We start from the raw sequence: 18,706 nt of genomic DNA, 5'->3' as shown, positions 1-18,706 counted from the left end.
GGCTGTGCAGCTGTCAGTGCAGGGCAACTGTGCCCCTTCACATGTGGGCCTCACTCCCCACACAAGAGACTTTCTAGAAATACCTGAGATTGAATGTGGGGAAGTGAGCAGCTTGTACCATCCATCAGGATGAGAAATTACTAATTCTTATCCTAGTATGCTATGCGCAGTTTGCAGTTTTGTGTATTTTCTTGGCAATCAGATTGGATCTGCGTGCTAGCCTTTATAATCCTGTAAAATCCATCTTTCTGAGGGTAATAAGCTTGTTTTATGTTTTATCATAACCAGCGTGAAGTGTTAGGGAAAATCCCAGCTCTGTAAACAGCGTCAGTTCCATATCTAACCTACACTGAGAGGAAAGCAACCTACATAAATAAGAACAATTAAAAGACAACGAATAGTCTAGTAGCAGCTTAAAGACTAACAAAACATGGAGATGGTCTTATGAGCTTTCGTGGACATAACCCACTTATGAGTTACCATTGCACAGATTAAGTGCAGGGCGAGGTGGTATAGTTTTGGGTTTCTAGTCCAGCACACAGAGCCTTGTGGAATCTCCCTTCTCTGGCTGTGCCCTGGGTTGGTAATGCAGGAAAGGGCGCTGCTGGGGAGAAATTTTCTTTTATGCTATAATTATGATTCATCAGTGCCAATTGGCCACCCCCATGACAGCCATGGGACTAATCAGACCTATACGAACAATGATCACAGGTCCAGATGACAGGAACATAACCTGCAGCAGGGCTGGTGCTACAATTCAGTTGTAGAGCATCGCCCTCCACTGTGATTTGGCCACCAGGAATTTGTCATTGGCTGTGATGGGATTAAAGCTGGTGCACATGAAGCCAAGCAGCTGAGGTTCCCTGATGGCCAAGTGGCCCCAAGGGAAGGTACAAACATGCTGCATAAAGGCAGTTGCCTCCCTATCTGAACACACACTGCCTGCTGCCCCTGCAATCTCTCTGGTGACTCCTTGTTCTTCAGGGTGAAGACCTCTGGTGGCAGCGGCTCCCTTGTAGCAGGAACTGGGTACGTTGGCAGGTTTCACTGTCTCTAACATGCCAAGTGCAGGGCAAAGATGCTCTGCAAAGTGCATTTTCAGATGTTCTGTGCAACAGCAGAAGACTCAGCTGGGGTGTCTGAGTGACTCAGTGACAGGGCTGGAGGGCAGGCAGTGCTAGGTAGCTTGGGATCCCTCCCCTACATCTGTCCATGCTCCGCAGTCCATTATTCAAGATACACAGAAATCTGACAGTCAAAGAAAGCTTGGAGTGTACAAATCTCTGATGCCCCAAGTCAGGATTTCTCCAGGAGTCTTGTTTCTAGAGGTGCCGTGTGCTCTGGGCCCAATCCTGCCAGGGACTAGTTCCCTCGTTGGCTCAAGTGGATTCTCTCCTGCAAATTTAATTAACAAACACATTTGCAGTTCTTTTATATTGACTCGAATGGGAGAGAGTGAGAGAGAGAGAGTGCAAATGCAACAGGCTACTTTCTTGTGTGAAACAAAGTTCCATCTCTATTAATACTCATGCATCTGGCTTTTAAATGCACTCCCTGCTAGCTCGAATATGCCTGAAGCACAGCTGTGGGCTCACCATGTCCTAGAGAGTGGGAGTTCATGGAATGAGTATTTCTATACTAGCCCCAATGCCTATTTCCACTGCAGCTACAAGCTCTAGACTGTCAGATCAGAACCTGTGGAAAACCTGTCAGCTCTTAACCCAGGACAGAGGAGGACTAGAATGTGCTTTGCCGACAAGTGACTGAGACAGCTGAATTCATTTTAAGTCCAACTCTAACCTCAGAAATCATTTCTGAAAGAGGGACAGCGGTAAGGGTCAGCTGACATACGTTTTCTGAAGATCAGCCCTCTACATGGCATGCCAGACTTTTCGTTGTTTTACAGGAATAATACTGCAAACCAGGCTTCTATAGCATGCATGTATATCATAGAATCATAGAATACTAGGACTGGAAGGGACCTTGAGAGGTCATCGAGTCCAGTCTCCTGCCCTCATGGCAGTGCCAAATATTGTCTAGACCATCCCTGATAGACATTTATCTAACCTACTCTTAAATATCTCCAGAGATGGAGATTCCACAACCTCCCTGGGCAATTTATTCCAGTGTTTGACTACCCTGACAGGTAGGAACTTTTTCCTAACGTCCAACCTAAACCTCCCTTGCTGCAGTTTAAGCCCATTGCTTCTTATTCTATCTTCAGAGGCCAAGATGAACAAGTTTTCTCCCTCCTCCTTATGACATCCTTTTAGATATCTGAAAACTGCTATCATGTCCCCCTTCAATCTTCTCTTTTCTAAGCTAAACAAACCCAATTCTTTCAGCCTTCCCTCATAGGTCATGTTCTCTAGACCTTTAGTCATTCTCGGTGCTCTTCTCTGGACCCTCTCCAATTTTTCCACATCTTTCTTGAAATGCGGTGCCCAGAACTGGACACAATACTCCAATTGAGGCTGAACCAGCGCAGAGTAGAGCGGAAGAATGACTTCCCGTGTCTTGCTTACAACACACCTGTTAATACATCCCAGAATCATGTTTGCTTTCTTTGCAACAGCATCACACTGCTGACTCATATTTAACTTGTGGTCCACTATAACCCCTAGATCCCTTTCTGCCGTACTCCTTCCCAGACTGTCGCTTCCCATTCTGTATGTGTGAAACTGATTGTTCCTTCCTAAGTGGAGCACTTTGCATTTCTCTTTATTAAACTTCATCCTATTTATCTAATTCCTGTATTGAGGGGTTCTTCAGAAGCTCTGAAGTTTTTTTAATCTTCCTGATTTGCAAAAGAAAAAAAGGCATGATTAGTGCAGTAACTGTCAAACGGTTCAACTGGTGACCCCTTTCATGTAGGAACCCTCTGAGTGCAACCCCTCTTATAATTTAAAAATACTTTTAATACATTTTCCAGCATTATACAAACTGGATTCAAAGTGGGCTTTGGGCTGGAATTTTTTTTCATGAATCTCTCAGACCCACATGCAGTAACAGTGAAACATCCTTAGGGGCCCTGACAGGATGTAAGAAAATTCCTAAGCTGCTGAGTCAAGGGGGAAACGTTCCCTGGGAGACAGTTACATTGTTTTTGCCTTTTGCAGGGATTCTTCTACCTTTCCCTGCAGCATCTAGAACTGGCCACTGGATAGAGGGCTACGTGGACTGCAGGTCTGATCCAGTCTGGCAGTGATGTAAATCCAAGACTATATTTTTGCAGATAATCCTTGACCACCTGGGAAGCTCTATCCACACTGAGAGGAAATGAGGCCTAGTCAAATATAATTTACTCTCCTATTCTTTTTCTTGTCAGGAAGGAAAGTCCAGACTCTTCATATCTGCCCAGCACATTATGTCAGCTGCCAATGACACCAAATTCAACCGCTCAGTGTTCTTCCTCACTGGGATACCTGGGCAGGAAGACGTCCATCTCTGGATCGCTATCCCCTTCTGCTTCATGTATGTTCTTTCACTAGTAGGAAATTCAATCATCCTCTTCATTATAAAAACAGATCCAACCCTCCATGAGCCCATGTACATTTTCCTTTCCATGCTGGCCCTCACAGACCTTAGCTTATTGATGGTCACCATGCCGACTATACTGGGCGTATTCTTGTTTAACTCTAGGGAGATCAACCCCAATGCCTGTTTTACTCAGGTGTTCTTCATCCACACACTTCAATGCACTGAATCGGCTGTGCTCTTGTTGATGGCTTTTGACCGCTATGTTGCCATCTGTAATCACCTCAGATATACATCCATCTTAGCACACCCGAGAATAGCCAAAATGGGACTGGTATTTGTGCTGAGATCAGCGGCCCTAATATTCCCCCTCCCATTTCTCCTGAAACGGTACCCTTACTGTCGAGTTAATGTCCTCTCCCACTCATACTGTCTGCACCAGGATGTCATGACCATGGCTTGTGCAGACATCACTGTCAACAACATCTATGGCTTATCTGTTGCATTCTCAACGATGTGGCTGGACTCACTCCTCATCTTTCTCTCTTATGTGATGATCCTCAAAACAGTGCTGAGCATCGCGTCCCACACAAAGTGCCTCCGAGCCCTGAACACCTGCGTCTCCCACCTCTGTGCTGTCCTGCTCTTCTACGTACCAGAGATTGGACTGGCTCTGCTACACAGATTTGGGAGTAGCTCTACTCACTTGCTTCTGGTTGTCCTGGGCTATGTCTACCGGCTGATGCCCCCTCTGGTCCATCCAATTGTGTACAGCGTGAAAAGCGAACACCTTCGTGGGAGGGTAATCAGAGTGTTTGTCAAGTGAAGGCTCAGTTCATCACTCAGCCCCAGTGCTGGTGACAAGAGAGACAAAATTTAGGACTGCAGCCACTTAACCACTCCTAGATCATGTTCCCCGAGATCCTTTCCTCTGCCCCATGTCTTCCTGCAAAGCCAACTGGCCTCCTCCTTCTGTTTATCTGAGGCTGCATCTCCTGAGCAGGGGTGGGGAATCTAAGGCCCAGGATGTGGCCCGGAGCTTGCATGGATCCAACCCCCAAGCTCAGGGCTCCCTCCCCCCAGCATTGGAGAGGCCATGCCAGCATTCCAGCTCCCTGCTGTCTCACTATGGGGCTGGAGCACAGAAAATCTACTAGCCTGGGTCCCCCTGAGTTCTGGTGTGCAAGGGGAATGTGGGGAGTGTCTTTCTCCTTCTCACTCACAAGCCACATCAGTGAGGGTTTGGATTTTGTTTCTGATTTTTTTTGCTTCTCATTTGTGTGCTGGTTTTTCTGTGGGTCAGTGGCCTCTGACCCAAAAAGGGTTCCCCACCCCTGTCCTAGAGCCAGGCCTATCACATGCGGAAGATTTGCCCACAGAACCAGAGTCACTGTGAGGAATCACAGACACTCCACCTGCCCTGGACCGGCAGCTTGGTGGCCCCAGAGAACCCTCAAGCCATGTGGGTGCTCCCATAACATACAACCTAGGAACAGGGGAGAGTCTGGGTCTCCCCACAGCTGCCTGGATTCCATGGGTAGCTCTTGCCACTGGCCAGCTCTGGCTTGGCCTGAGGGCAGAGCCTCAGGGAAGTGGAGGAGGAGGGGACTGGGCCTAGGAGGAGGGGACTGGGATGGGGTAGGTGGCACCCCTAGGGGAAAAGGAGGCATAGGGGATGCAGCAAGAGTGAATCAAGATTGACCGTAGCAAGTCAGGTGATGGAGGCCGCTAAGTAAAGGAGGAGGATGGGACATAGGATGGGAGAGACTCTGCTTTGGAGAAGATTGATTAATGCAACTCCGGCAAGGGGCTCGTCTCAGTCATTGCAAGGACCTGAGAGGGAAGGACACGGCGTCAAGAGTTCTACCTCCGGCCCAGGGCAGTGGAGTACTCTGGAATGGCCACCATCTTTGGAGATCTTTTTTTTGGCAGGGGCGGAGGGGCTGTGCTCTTGGAATCCTGACCCATGGGTATTGGTCAGCCCAGCCCCCAGGCTGCTCTAAACTCCACTGAGGCTTGGGGAGAACAGGCCAGAGAATCAACCCCTGGTAACTGGCTTCTGGCCATGCCTGCTCTCTGCAGCATAGAAGGGTCACTGCTAGGGCATCGGAGAATCCATCTGGGTCTGTCTCTACTTGGAAGGCTGATCCTATTCTCTGTGTTTCTCAGGTCAGGAAAGCGGGGCTTAATTCCCTTGCTGTGTGTGAGCGTGGGCAAGCCACTGGCTGTCTGAGAGCCTCTGCACTGATGGGTAAAAGCCCCTCCCTACCTCACAGGGATGGTGGGAGGATAAATACATTTGTATTTCTATGAGACCTGATCCTGACCCCCACCCACTCTGTGAGCAATGAGTCACACTGGTGCTGGAGACAGACTACAAACACTGCCTCCAAGTCTCCTTGATCACCAAATTTGTGGGGTAGCTGTGTCTGAGTGAGGAAATAATTTGGGTCAATTTCAGTAATAGCAGCAGCCCTGTGGAGATATATTTGAATCATGCTCCTTTCTAGTAATGGAGTCCTAAGGTTGGAAGAGACCTCAGGAGGTCATTAAGTCCCACCCCCGCTCAGAGCAGCACCATATTATGAATATGCATTGTTGTTCTAACACGACTTGTTCATGTCTTGTGTGAGGGAGATGTAGGACACCTCACGTGCCAGGTGATTCGGCAAACACCTCATGGTTGGGTTCAGGTGTCTGAGGCATAACTCTCTTCCTTGAAATCAGGGGCTCTTTAGACTAGTGTCTCTACCACCAATTGACTACATGACCAGAAATATCCACTAACCAGCCCTCAGTTCCTTTGTTTGTGGACTCTCCGCTCGAGATAAACCCAGGAGAACCAACTCCTGGAATTTTATTGGGAATCTCACATCATTTCCTGTCTTTCTTAAAGCCCCAACTTCTAGGACCAAAACATTTTCTGGGAATTTCAGCTTTCAATTTCCTTAAAAAGGATTATTTGAAAAAGTAAGCTACTGAAAAGTTGAAAATCTGAAGTATGTACATCATAAAGGCTCAGAAATGAAATGCAAATGGAAACAAGAGCCATATTAAAATATTTAAAAATCTCATTATTGTAAATGAATCTCATTTTTGGGGCTGTATAACTCATACATTGAGTATAGGGCTTTGTGATACTGCATCCGTAGTTTAAAAAATCTGAAGAGCCACTAGCAAAAATCACAAAAATTCATGGAAATTGTTTCTCGAAGTTTATGAGAACTCGTAGTGTTGTTTAGCATTTTGTCGCACTTCATTTGCATAATCTATTTGAGCCGTTTTTGCACAAGGGGTGTTTGCACAATAACAAGCAGTGTGGATGTTTCCTTTTTGCACAAGTTCCTTATGCCTCTCTCAGAGAGGCTTAAGGACCGCAAAGGCATAAAGATCTTGCACGGGAGGGGGGCTTTCACAAAAACCCCATGTGCAAAAGCGGCTCAAATAGATTATGCAAATGAACCATGACAAAATCCTAATCAGTGCTTCATTTGCATACTCTGCAAGCCGGCAGTGTAGACAAAGCCTGAGTGGAACCACCCGACAATGAAAGTATTAAGGGAGCCTCAAGGAAGATGAAGCTGTTCCAGACAAGCTAAATGAATTTTCCTCATGCCCACAACCCTGCACTCCAGATGCTGATGCCCAATCCCCTCAGCCACTCCAGAACCCAGACTACCTCTCTACCCTCAGCTGGTCCCTTATCCTTCCTTTCTAATATGGGAGCCAGCTCCATCCCTGGAGCAGCCTGTGTTGGGCTGTGAAGGAGAGGAAGTGAGGGAGAGTCCTACAACTGCGCCATTCTCTTCAGGTGACAGATCTGAGGAAGTGTCCCACAATGAATTGTCAGTGGAGGCTGTGATACCGAGATTTCAGCCGGTCGCCCCATTCACCAGCAGCGCGTGCATGCGCAATGCGGGTCTGGCGCATGCACAGTGCGGGGCTGATGAGTAGATTTCACCGCTGTTTGTCAAGCCCTGGTTATAGGGCATAATTGTGATGCGATGGTCACAAGATATGCCTTGTGAGATGTCACTGGAAAAGTTATAATTTGCGTCATATGTTTTCCCTATTTGTCTGCATGCATCATTTTTGTATTTGAAATAATAAATATTGACCACATACAGTGTAAATCGGAGGAGTTTACTCTGGGTAACCCCCTCAACTAGACTTTCTTGTGCCACAATGACAAAGCTAGACATGGCTGATGGTTCACCAACAAAGATCGTGCACATTAGAAGGGCTTAGTCTTCCTCTAGGGATATGTCTACATCACAGTTTTTCTGACAAAACTGGAGGAACATCCACACTGCAATCGCATTCTTCCACAAGAAAATCGAAAGAACTGAGGAGGTTCTCCAGCATTGATAATCCTCATTCTACAAGGAAGAAGCTTTTTTTGCAAAAGAGCTCTTTCACAAAAAGGTGTGTGTGGATGGGGAAGAGGGAGTTCTTTCTGAAGATGAGGAAAGAGGAAAAAGCACAGGTGCCCTGGTGGCCACTCCATTCTTAGTAATCACAGCTTATATGCGAAAGAGTGTCCATTCAGTAAGGACACTCTCTTTCAGAAGTTTTTTTGGAAGATCTCTCCTGACAACAGCTTCTTCCAAAAATAGCCTGTAGTCTAGACGTAGCCTGGATGTTTCATCCAGCCTACAGAGGCATGATGCCAGACCATATGACACTGAACTCCATTTTGGTACCTGTATTTTTCCAGTAACTGGGCTGGAAACTTAACTTGAAACAAAGAGTTCCTGCCATATGGGGAAAATACATATGGTGGGGACTAACATCAGCTCTTGGGATCAGTCCCCATATAAAAGAACTTCTGGAAACACCTGAGGAACAAAGATAGAACATGGGGAAGTGGTGGTCCCTTATCAGAGATTTCTAGCCTGTGTATGAAAATATGGTGAGTGGCTTATACCATCAGGCACGATGAGAAATTACTAATTCATATCCTAGCATGCTATGCCTGGTTTGCAGTTTTGTGTGTTTTCTTGGCAATCAGCTTTGTTCTGTGTGCTACCATTTGTAATCCAGTAAAGTCCATCTTTCTGAAGTTAATAAACTTGCTTTATGTTTAATCACAGCCAGTGTGAAGTGTTTGGGAAACTCTCAGCTCTGTAAACAGTGTCTGTTCCATATCTGTCCCATATTGAGCAGAAAGCAACCTACATAAATGAGTTAGAATTGCACAGATTGAGTGCAGGGTAAAGTGGTAGAATTTTTAGTTTCTACACCAGCACACAGAGCCTTGTGGAATCTCCCTTCTCTGGCTGTGCCCTGGGTTTCTAACGCAGGAAAGGGGGCTGCCGGGGAGAAATTTTCTTTTATATTACTATTATTCATCGGTACCAGCTGGCCACATTCTTGGTAGCCATGTGACTAATCGCATCCATACGAACAGTGATCACAAGCCAAAGTTCCAGGAACAGGGACAGCAGCAGGGCTGGTCTGCAGTCCAATTGCTTAGCATCACCCCTCATCCCCTAGGATTTGGCCTACTGCTGTTTGCCATTGGCTGTGACAGGGTTAAAGCTGGTGCACACGAAGCCAAGCAGCTGAGGTTCCCTGATGGCCAAGTGGCCCCAAGGGAAGGTACAAACATGCTGCATAAAGTCAGCTGCCTCCCTATCTGAACACACACTGCCTGCTGCCCGTGCAACCTCTCCGATGACTCCTTGTGCTGTAGGGTGAAGACCTCTGGTGCCAGCAGCTCCCTTCTAGCAGGAACTGGGGTACATTGGTAGGTTTCACTGTCTGTAACATGCCAAGTGCAAGGTGAAGGCTGCAGGCTGTTTGCATTGGCAGCTGTTCTGTGCAGCGGCAGAGGACTCAGCGGGGCTGTTGGGGTGACTCAGTGATGGGGCTGGAGGGCAGGCAGCGCTAGGTAGCTTGGGATCCTTCCCCTACATCTATCCATGCTCCTTGGTGGACTATTCAAGCTATTCAGAAGTCCCACATTCAAAACAAGCTTAGAGTGTGAAAACCCCAACGTCCTGAGTCAGGATTTCTCAAGGGGTCCCATTTCTAGAGGAGCCATGTGCACTGGACTGGATCTTACCTGGAACTGAGCTAGAGGAGACCCTCCTTCCTCCTACATCACTAGCTCCCAAATCACCCCAGGTTTTTTTCTCCTGGAAATGTAATCAGTAACTGCATTTGAAAATGTTTTATTCTCTGGCTCCATTGTGATGTCCCGAATTCAGAGCTGCCTTGCTCTGTGGTAATAGGTCCAATATGGCGCATTTCTGTTCCTCCACTGGCTGAGGGCTCAGAGTTACAAGTGTATTAGCGTTTCTGCCACCTCTCTTTCCTCTGAGTATCACAGGATTTGTTTTTTCAGTTCAGTTGCATAACAAAAATAATCTAAAATTGTAAATCGTACTTCCAAGAGAAAGCGATTGCACCACAGTCCATGCAGGAGGTGGAGTGAAAATACTATTTCTTTTGTTTGTCTTTTTATAGAATATTTGTAATATCTGTACTAAAAGTAATGTGAAAAAAAGCCCCACACACTTTGTATTCTCTGTTGTAATGGAAATCGATATATTTGAAAATGAGGAAAAACATCCCAAAATATTTGCTAAATTTCAGTTGATAATTTATTATTGTTTAACAGTGCGATTCAAACTCTGATTAATCCTGATTGATTTTTTAATCACAATTAATTCTTTTGACTTAACCATGTGAATTAACTGTGATGAATCAACACCCCTAGTTTAAAATAAAAAACTGCGTTCTCATGTATCTGACCACAAGCCCTCCTACTGTGTGGGATCCAAGCCGACCAAGGATTTCAGACTCTGTCAGCAGCATCTGCAGAGACTGTAGCAAGAGCTGCCCTACCTGTGGCCAAACTCCCAGCGCTGGCAGAACAAGCTGGGTAACTACGACACTCAGCTGGATATGAGGTCAAACACAGACTCTGAACTATTGAGCTATTTGTGATGCCTCTCCCACCCAGCTGAGGTATGTATCTGTGTTTCCTTGTATCTTGTCACGTGTCATAGAATCATAGAACACTAGAACTGGAAGGGACCTTGAGAGGTCATTGAGTCCAGTCCCCTACCCCCACGACAGGACTGAGCATCATCTGGATCATTCCTGATAGATGTCTGTCTAAACTGCTCATAAATATCTTCAGTGATGGAGATTCCACAACCTCCCTAGGCAACTTATTCCAGTGTTTAACCACCCTGACAGTTAGGAAGTTTTTCCTAATGCCCAACCTAAACCTCCCTTGCTGCAGTTTATGCCCATTGTTTCTTGTCCTATGATCATAGGCCAAGGAAAACAATTTTACCCCCTTTACTCTGACACCCCGTTAGATACCTGAAAACTGCAGTTTTTTATTTAGATTGGCAGAGACCCTGGAGGTTTTTCGCCTTCCTCTGTAGCATGGGGCACAGATCACAGCTGGAGGATTCTCTGCATCTTGGGGTCTTCAAAGTATTTGAAGGCTTCAATATCTGAGATATAGGTGAGAGGATTATTCTAGGAGGGGGTGGGTGAGATTCTGTGGCCTGCACTGTGCAGGGGGTCAGACTAGATGATCATAATGGTCCCTTCTGACCTTAAAGTCTATGAGTCTATGTCCCCTCTCAATCTTCTCTTTTCCAAACTAAACGAGCCCTATTTCTTCAGCCTTCCCTCATAGCTCATTTTTTCTAGATCTTTATTCTTTTTTTTTTTTGTTCTCTCTGGACCCTCTCCAATTTCTCCACATCATCCTTGAAATGTAGTTCCCAGAACTGGACACAATACTTCAGCTGAGGTCTAATAATTGCAGAAGAGAGCAGAAGAATGACTTCTAGTGTCTTGCTCACAACACACCAGTTAATGCATCCCAGAATCATGTTTGTTTATTTTTGCAACATTGTCCTACTGTTGACTCATATTTAGCTTGTGGTCCACTATGACCCCTATATTACTTTCTGCCGTACTCCTTCTTAGACAGTCACTTCCCATTCTGCAAAAGCGGCGAGGAGTCCTGTGGCACCTTATAGACTAACCAAAGGGTTGAAACATAAGCTTTCGTGGGCAAAGACCCACTTCGTCGGATGCATGATGAAGTGGGTCTTTGCCCATGAAAGCTTATGCTCCAACACTGCAGTTAGTCTATAAGGTGCCACAGGACTCCTTGCTGCTTTTGCAGATTCAAACTAACACGACTACCCCTCTGATACTCGACTTCCCATTCTGTATGTGTGAAATGGATTGTTCCTTCCTAAGTGGAGCACTTTGCATTTGTCCTTATTAAACTTCATCCTATTTACCTTAGACCAGTTTCTCCAGCTCATTGTTAGTTATGACCCTATCCTCCAAAGCACTTGCAATTCCTCCCATCTTGAGATCATCCACAAACGCAATAAGTGTGCTCTCTCCACCAATATCTAAATCACTGATGAAGATATTGAACAGAACCAGTCCCAAAACAGACCCCTGTGGAACCCCACTTGTTTTACCCTTCCAGCATGACTGAGAACCATTAATAACTACTCTCTGACAATGGTTATCCAACCAGTTATGCACTCACCTTACAGTAACCCCATATAGGTTCTATTTCCTTTGTTTATTTAAAAGAAGGTCATGCGAGACCTTAACAAACGCTTTACTAAAGTCTAGGTATACCACATCCACCGCTTCTCCATATCCACAAGACTTGTTATCCTATCAAACCAAGCTATCAGATTGGTTTGACATGATTTGTTCTTTACAAATCCATGCTGACTGTTACCTATCACCTTATTATCTTCCAGATGTTTGTGGAAGAATTCCTTAATTACTTGCTCCATTATCTTCCCTGGCACAGAAACTGACTGGTCTATAGGTTCCTGGGTTGTTCTTATTTCCCTTTTTATAGGTGGGCACTATATTTGCCCTTTTCCAGGGGTCTGGAATTTCTCCCGACTTCCATGATTTTTCAAAGATGATAGCTAAAGGCTCAGATACCTCCCCTATCAGCTCCTTGAGTATTGTAGGATGCATTTCATCAGGCCCTGGTGAACTGCAGACATTTAATTTTTCTAAGTAATTCATAATTTTTTTTTTTATTTTAACTTCTAAACGTATCCCATTTCCACTAGCACTCACTATGTTTGGCACCCTGTCACCATCCATCTTCTTGGCGAAGACCAAAACAAAGAATTCATTAAGCACTTCTGCCATTTCCAAGTTTGCCGTTATTGTTTCTCCCTCTTCACTGAGCAATGAGCCTACCCTGTCCTTGGTCTTTTTCTTGCTTCTAATATAGTTGTAGAATTTCTTCTTGTTACCATTTATTTCTCTAGCTAGATTGAGCTCATTCTCTGTTTCCACTTTTCCAATGTTGCACCTGCATACTTGTGTTATTTGCTTATATTCATCCCTTTTAATTTGACCTACTTCCTACTTTTTATACGACTCATTTTTTATTTTAAGATAATGTAAGATCTCCTGGTTAAAGGAAGGTGGTCTCTTGCCATACTTTCTATCTTTCCTGTGCTTTTGGGCCCTTAATAATGTCTTTTTCAAAAAACCTCCAACTCTCTTCAATTGTTTTCCCTCTTAGTCTTGCTTTGCATGGGACTTTACCTACCAGCTCTCTTGAGTTTACTAAACTGCTTTCCTGAAATCCAATGTCTCTGTTTTGCTGTTCTTTCTTCTACCATTCCTTAGAATCATGAACTCTATGAGTTCATGATCACTTTCACCCAAACTGTCTTCCACTTTCAAATTCTCAACCAGTTTCTCCCTATTTGTGAATATCAAATCTATAATATCTCCCCTCTCCGCCCCCCCCATACCTTTCTCAGCCGTCTGGAATAAAAAAAAGTTTCCTGTGCAATCCAAGAACTTATTGAATAATCTGTTCCCTACTGTGTTAGTTTCCCAACATATGTCTGGTTAGTTGAAGTCCCCCATCACCAGCAAATCCTGTGTTTTGGATGATATTGTGAATTGTTTTTAAAAAGCCTGATATCCATAGGCTCTTGCATAGTCAGAGGGCACAGAGAAGCCTGTAGGATGATCAGTCTCTCTGGATTCAGTCAACAATCACTTCAGCCTCTCTTTAGGGGATTCTCCGGGGGTTCAGACTGTGTACTAGGAACACTAGTCAAGAGAAACTTAATAGATCCCAGTTCTGATCAAACTGACACATGTAAATCTGGAGTGGTGCCGTTGAAGTCACTTGTATTAAAATTGGAACCTGGGTCTGGGAATGTATCCCATGTGCTTGAAAGAGGTGATGACACAATTTGGACTCTCAGAAGTGGGGAAAATTATTAAAAAAGGAGATAATTTTTTTTAAATAGCTTCAAGATAAATGCAATGACTAGCTTCACCATTCACTTTTCATTGCATAATTCAATAGTGGAAGGCCAGAAAGGGTCTCTGAGGGAAGGTCACAACTGTAAATCACACAGTGCTCAAGAAAACTGTGGAACACCCAGCCACATGATATCAAGGGGGTCAAGAGTTTAGCAGGATTCAAGGAGAAACTGGATGTTTAAGGGTAACCAGAAAAATCTAGTTACATTAGTTAGGACTGTTTTAGAAAGTTTTGAAAAGGCTTTAAACCCTCCTAATTAACACAATAGGTCTAATTAATGGCTGTCAAGGAAAAACATTATCTAGGAGGAGGTTTTCTCATATCTGTCTAGTACATGATAGACATCTGTCAGGGATGGTGTAGACGGAGCTTGATCCTGCCTTGAGGGCGGGGGGCTGGACTCGATGACCTCTTGAGGTCCCTTCCAGTCCTATTATTCTATGATTCTATGGCTCCTTGTGACTTCTTCTGAAGCACCTTGAACTGGCCACTGGATACTGAGATAGATGTACAACAGAGCTGATCCAGTCTGTCCATGCTTGTTTTCTTATCTGCCGTGTAAATTAAATTTTTATCCTGGCCTTGGAGCTGCTGGGAATCCCCCAGTCTTGAATTCAGAGCAGATTGGTGTTGCATTAAATATCATCTCGTCTCCTGTTCTTTTTCCTTTCAGGAAGGAATGTTCAAAACTCCTCAGACTTACTGAGCACATGATGTCAGCTGTCAATGAGACCAAATTCCAATCTGCCGTGTTCCTCCTCACTGGGATACTTGGGCACGAAAATGTCCATCTCTGGATCTCTATCCCTTTCTGCATCATGTATTTCATTTCCATAGTAGGCAATTCAGTCATTCTGTTCATTATAAAAAGAGATCCAAGCCTTCATGAGCCCATGTACATTCTGCTATCCATGTTGGCTCTCACAGACATTGGCATATCAATAGGCACCATACCAACAACATTGGGTGTATTCTTGTTTAACGCTAGGGAAATCAACCTCCATGCTTGTTTTGCCCAGCTGTTCTTCATCCACACATTTACATTCATCGAATCCTCTGTGCTCTTCTTCATGGCCTGTGACCGCTTTGTTGCTATCAGATACCCGTTGAGATACACTTCCATTTTAACCCTGCCAAGAATAGCCAAGATGGGGCTGGTGTCTGTGCTAAGAGGGGTGGCCGTAGTATTCCCATTCCCCCTTCTCCTGAAGCGGTACCAATACTGTCAAGACAATGTCCTTTCCCATTCCTACTGCCTGCACCAGGAGGTCATGAAGTTGGCTTGTTCAGATATCAGAGTCAGCAGCTTCTATGGCTTGTTTGTTACAGTCTCCACAGTGGTGTTAGATTCACTGCTCATCCTGCTCTCCTATGTGATGATTCTCAAAACAGTGCTGAGCATCGCATCCCAAGCAGAGTGCCTCAGGGCCCTGAACACCTGCGTCTCCCACCTCTGTGCCGTCCTGCTCTTCTATGTACCAGGGATTGGCTTGTCTTTAATACAGAGATTTGGGAATAGCTCTTCTCCCCTGCTTCAGATTCTCATGGGCTACATCTACCTGCTGGTCCCACCCACGATGAACCCAATTGTATACAGTGTGAAAAGCAAACACCTCCGTGTGAGGATCATTAAGATGTTCATCAAGTGAAATGTCCATCTGCCAGCTGACCCCAGCACTGGTGAAATAAAAGATGAAAACCGAGCACTATGGTCACCTATTCCACACCATCCCCTTCCATCCAAGAAGACATGAGCTACTGATTTCCAATCTGTAGAGAGAGAGGTTCGGACAGGGTTGAAGACCTGGCAGGATGGGGGAGGGACTGGTGTAGAAGGACAGTGCACTAGGAGAAATTGATCAAAGCAGGCAGCAAAATTTACAAAGTGATTTTCTTTGTGGCGAGCCAGAGGACCGGCGGGAGGCTCGCCCATAAATACGATCAGTGGCTGTCTGACCTCGGTATTCCAGTTGATATTGCCCATAAAGAGAAGGGATGTGAGTGTTGTTTCCCATGACACCTGACCTGTGCAGTCACAGTCCTGGCCCTTCCTGAGCTCCCTGGGTGCTGTGTGACCCATGGGCCCTGCAGGAGAAGCTATTCAGGCAGCTCTCTCCCCGCTAACACACACACTGATGGCTCTGCACACAGCACACTTGCTGAGTTCACACCCCACCGAGGCAGAGCAGAGCTGTGTGTGTAGTTGAGGGTGTGACATGCAGGAGCCCTGGCAAGAGAGTCGGGCCCTGGGTCCCTTCTCTCACCTTCTATTAGTGCTGCCCCAACAGTGCAAAGAGGTGGAAATGGGCTTCGGCTCCCCCCACAGAGGCACCTTTAGCTTCTGTCCCGGCCCAGCCCATTCCATCTCTGCAAAAGGCAAAAGTGGGGCACAGGCAGGAGCCCTCTTCCCACTGTGGCCCCTCCCCTACCTCTCTACTTCCTCCTTCAGGCCCTACCTCTATTCCTTCTCTTCCCAGAACCCCCCTCACTCTGCCACATCTCTTTCCCTACCATGATATGAATTGCCCAGGGAGCTAGAACCGCTGTGAGGAGCCCCCAACGCTCTCCCTTCCCTGGACAGGGCACTGGGAGTACTTAAGGGAAGCCCCAACCTATGTCCCCACCCAACAGCACTTACAACCCAGGACAGTTGGAGATTCCAGGGCTCCCCACGATCACCTCAGCTCCTAGCATAGCTCTTACCACAGCCTAGCTCCAATGCACCTGGGAGTGGCATCCTCAAGGGAAAATGGAGGGAAAAGTGCAGGGAGCTTCTAGGAAGAGATGGGGAGGGAGGGAGGGCGCTCCTGTGTAAAGAATGAGGATGGGGCTGGGTGGTAGCAGAGCCTGTGCTTTGGCAAAGACTGAATTAATGAGATCCTGAAAAGGGGGCTCTTATATATCCCAGGCTGAGAGTCTGTCATCACAGGGTCCTTAAAGGGAAGGGCGGGGTGCCTACAGAGCTATCTCACGCCCCGATGGGGCAGGCTGGGGTGACCGCTGTCTGCAGTGATGTGCCCAGAGTGTCCTGTACTCTTGGAAGCTATTAGTATCGTGCGGAGCTCAGCCCAGCCCCCAGGCTGCTCCAAATGCTGACGAGGCAGGTGTTATATAAGAAGCCAAACCTAGGGCTGGAAGTTTCCACCTTTGGGGTACACAGCGTAGTAAAGCCTTGAATCCTGCAAACATGGCTGGTCCGAGGTATTCTGGCTTCCCAGGCACGGGCGCGTGGCGCCGCCCCTGGGTGCATGGCGCATGCGTGGGCCTGCCCGTAGGGAGAAGACCCGACCCCTAGGGTGTAGAGGCCCATCCCGGGGTGCACGGTGCATGCGCAGCCCGGCTACAGCCACTGGCATGCAGCCCAGGGCCCGCCCCCGGGGCGCATGGCACATGTGCGGCCCGGCTACATCTGCTGGTGCGCAGCCCAGGACCCACCCCTAGTGCGCACGGCACAAGCGCGGCCCAGTCCAGCCCAGCCTCGTAGGGCCCCGTGGCCATGGGGGGAAGGGAGTTGCTGACCGGCGCCGCGGAGATGCGGGCGGGCCGGCACCGTGGGAGTCGGGCGCACGGTGTCTGATGGCAGCTGTAAGGGACGCTGAGCACCTTTTACAGCTGCCATCAGGCACCCCCCATCGGTTGGCGCCCTGGGCAGCTGCCTGGCTCGCCTATGCCTCCATCTGGCCCTGCCTGCATATGCAAACACCAGATGGCCCTTATTGGCCGCAGCCCATGCAGCTGAGCTGGGAATATAGTGAGGAATAAATCACGTCAACCTCGATTTCAACTTCATGAGACTGCTGAGAGTGGCATGGGGCAAATACACACACACCCAGTAAACAACCGTGATATAATTGGTGTGGGAGTCCCATGCCTGGTGAGTTTCACTAGGGACCTAGATCTTGGAGGGTGCCCTGGATTCCCCCTAGCTGGAGCCATGTTGACCATGGCCATTGAAGTGAAGATCAGGGATGGGACTTCACGCAGTAGAAGGGACGTAAGCATTCCAAGTGACTTTTACTCTCATATGCATTGCTCTGTAGCGCTTGCTGACTAATAAAATGGACAATCCCTAATTGGCTCTGTGTTGAAGCGAATCCATAATCCTGTTCATCCGTGACCCTGAGAGTTCACAGCAGGGAGAGACCAAGCCAGTGAACCAAACCTCTTCAACAGATGCCTGGCTCCCTGCTCTCCACAGCGCAGGGGGGAGCGTTGCTGGTGCATCAGGGAGTCCAGCCAGGATGGATTCTCAGATGGCTGGAAAGCTGGTGTTGCACTGGCTGGCTGTGAGCCTCTGCACAGGTGAGCAATAGTCTTGCCCTGGTTACTTGGGCATCTTGGTAGGTTACTTGGGCATCCCTCCTTCTCAGTCTCCCCTCTGTCACATTCCTGTGAAGATGAGCTTGGAAAGGACAGAATTAGCTACACCTCGTGGAGAATTAGCTATGGCCAAGCAGAGCAGAGCGCAGCCAGCAGTTGGCAGGCTCTGACTGGTGAGCAGGCCGGAGCAATGAGGGAATCTTTGAGGCCCAGGCTGTGCCACAGTGGGGCAGTGGTCCAGGCCTATATCCTGTTTTGAGGGCAGAGCAGCTAGGAAGTGTATGAACTGTGGGCCCAGTAAGGGCAGAGCAGCAAAGTGAAGGGTAGGTGCTGGCCCACACTCAAGGCAGCTAGGATAAGCATTCTAGCGGCCTACCAACGAGGTCTAGGGGTGAGAGTGTGCAGGAATGGGGCCCAAGGAGCACAGGCCCCCTGGCCTAATGAGGGTGATCAGGGCCACTGCTGGAGAGGGGTGGCAGGAGGGATGTGGACCTTCCCACTCCACCCCAGCCAACAGCACTAATGCAGTTGGAGTGGCCCACTGCTGAATCCATAGGTGGCAACCTCAACAGCTCCTTGGGGACTCGGTCC

At 47.2% G+C, this 18,706-nt stretch overlaps 2 protein-coding genes across 2 annotated transcripts; both read left to right on the top strand.

Annotated features, from left to right (window-relative positions):
* The first annotated feature begins 3,367 nt into the window (after positions 1 to 3,367).
* LOC102443846 (olfactory receptor 51G2-like) lies at positions 3,368 to 4,304 on the top strand. Its single transcript, XM_006132556.2, has one exon. It carries the CDS (start codon positions 3,368 to 3,370, stop codon positions 4,301 to 4,303), a length of 936 nt encoding a protein of 311 aa, XP_006132618.2. The 3' UTR covers position 4,304.
* Positions 4,305 to 14,475: 10,171 nt separating this feature from the next.
* On the top strand, positions 14,476 to 15,444 carry LOC102443603 (olfactory receptor 51G2-like). The gene has a single exon (XM_006132555.2). The coding sequence runs from the start codon at positions 14,506 to 14,508 to the stop codon at positions 15,442 to 15,444; it is 939 nt and encodes a 312-aa protein (XP_006132617.2). The 5' UTR covers positions 14,476 to 14,505.
* Positions 15,445 to 18,706: the final 3,262 nt, after the last annotated feature.

Source organism: Pelodiscus sinensis, chromosome 1, assembly GCF_049634645.1.
Source record: "Pelodiscus sinensis isolate JC-2024 chromosome 1, ASM4963464v1, whole genome shotgun sequence".
In the NCBI taxonomy this organism is placed as follows: domain Eukaryota; kingdom Metazoa; phylum Chordata; order Testudines; family Trionychidae; genus Pelodiscus; species Pelodiscus sinensis.
The sequence above is the reverse complement of the archived record's forward strand: the minus strand, read 5'-3'. Positions and strand labels throughout refer to the sequence as shown.

What these genes read in the sequence shown, in the direction of transcription:
- LOC102443603 (XM_006132555.2), top strand. Translation starts at nt 14,506, where the DNA reads ATGATGTCAGCTGTCAATGAGACCAAATTCCAATCTGCCGTGTTCCTC.
- LOC102443846 (XM_006132556.2), top strand. Translation starts at nt 3,368, where the DNA reads ATGTCAGCTGCCAATGACACCAAATTCAACCGCTCAGTGTTCTTCCTC.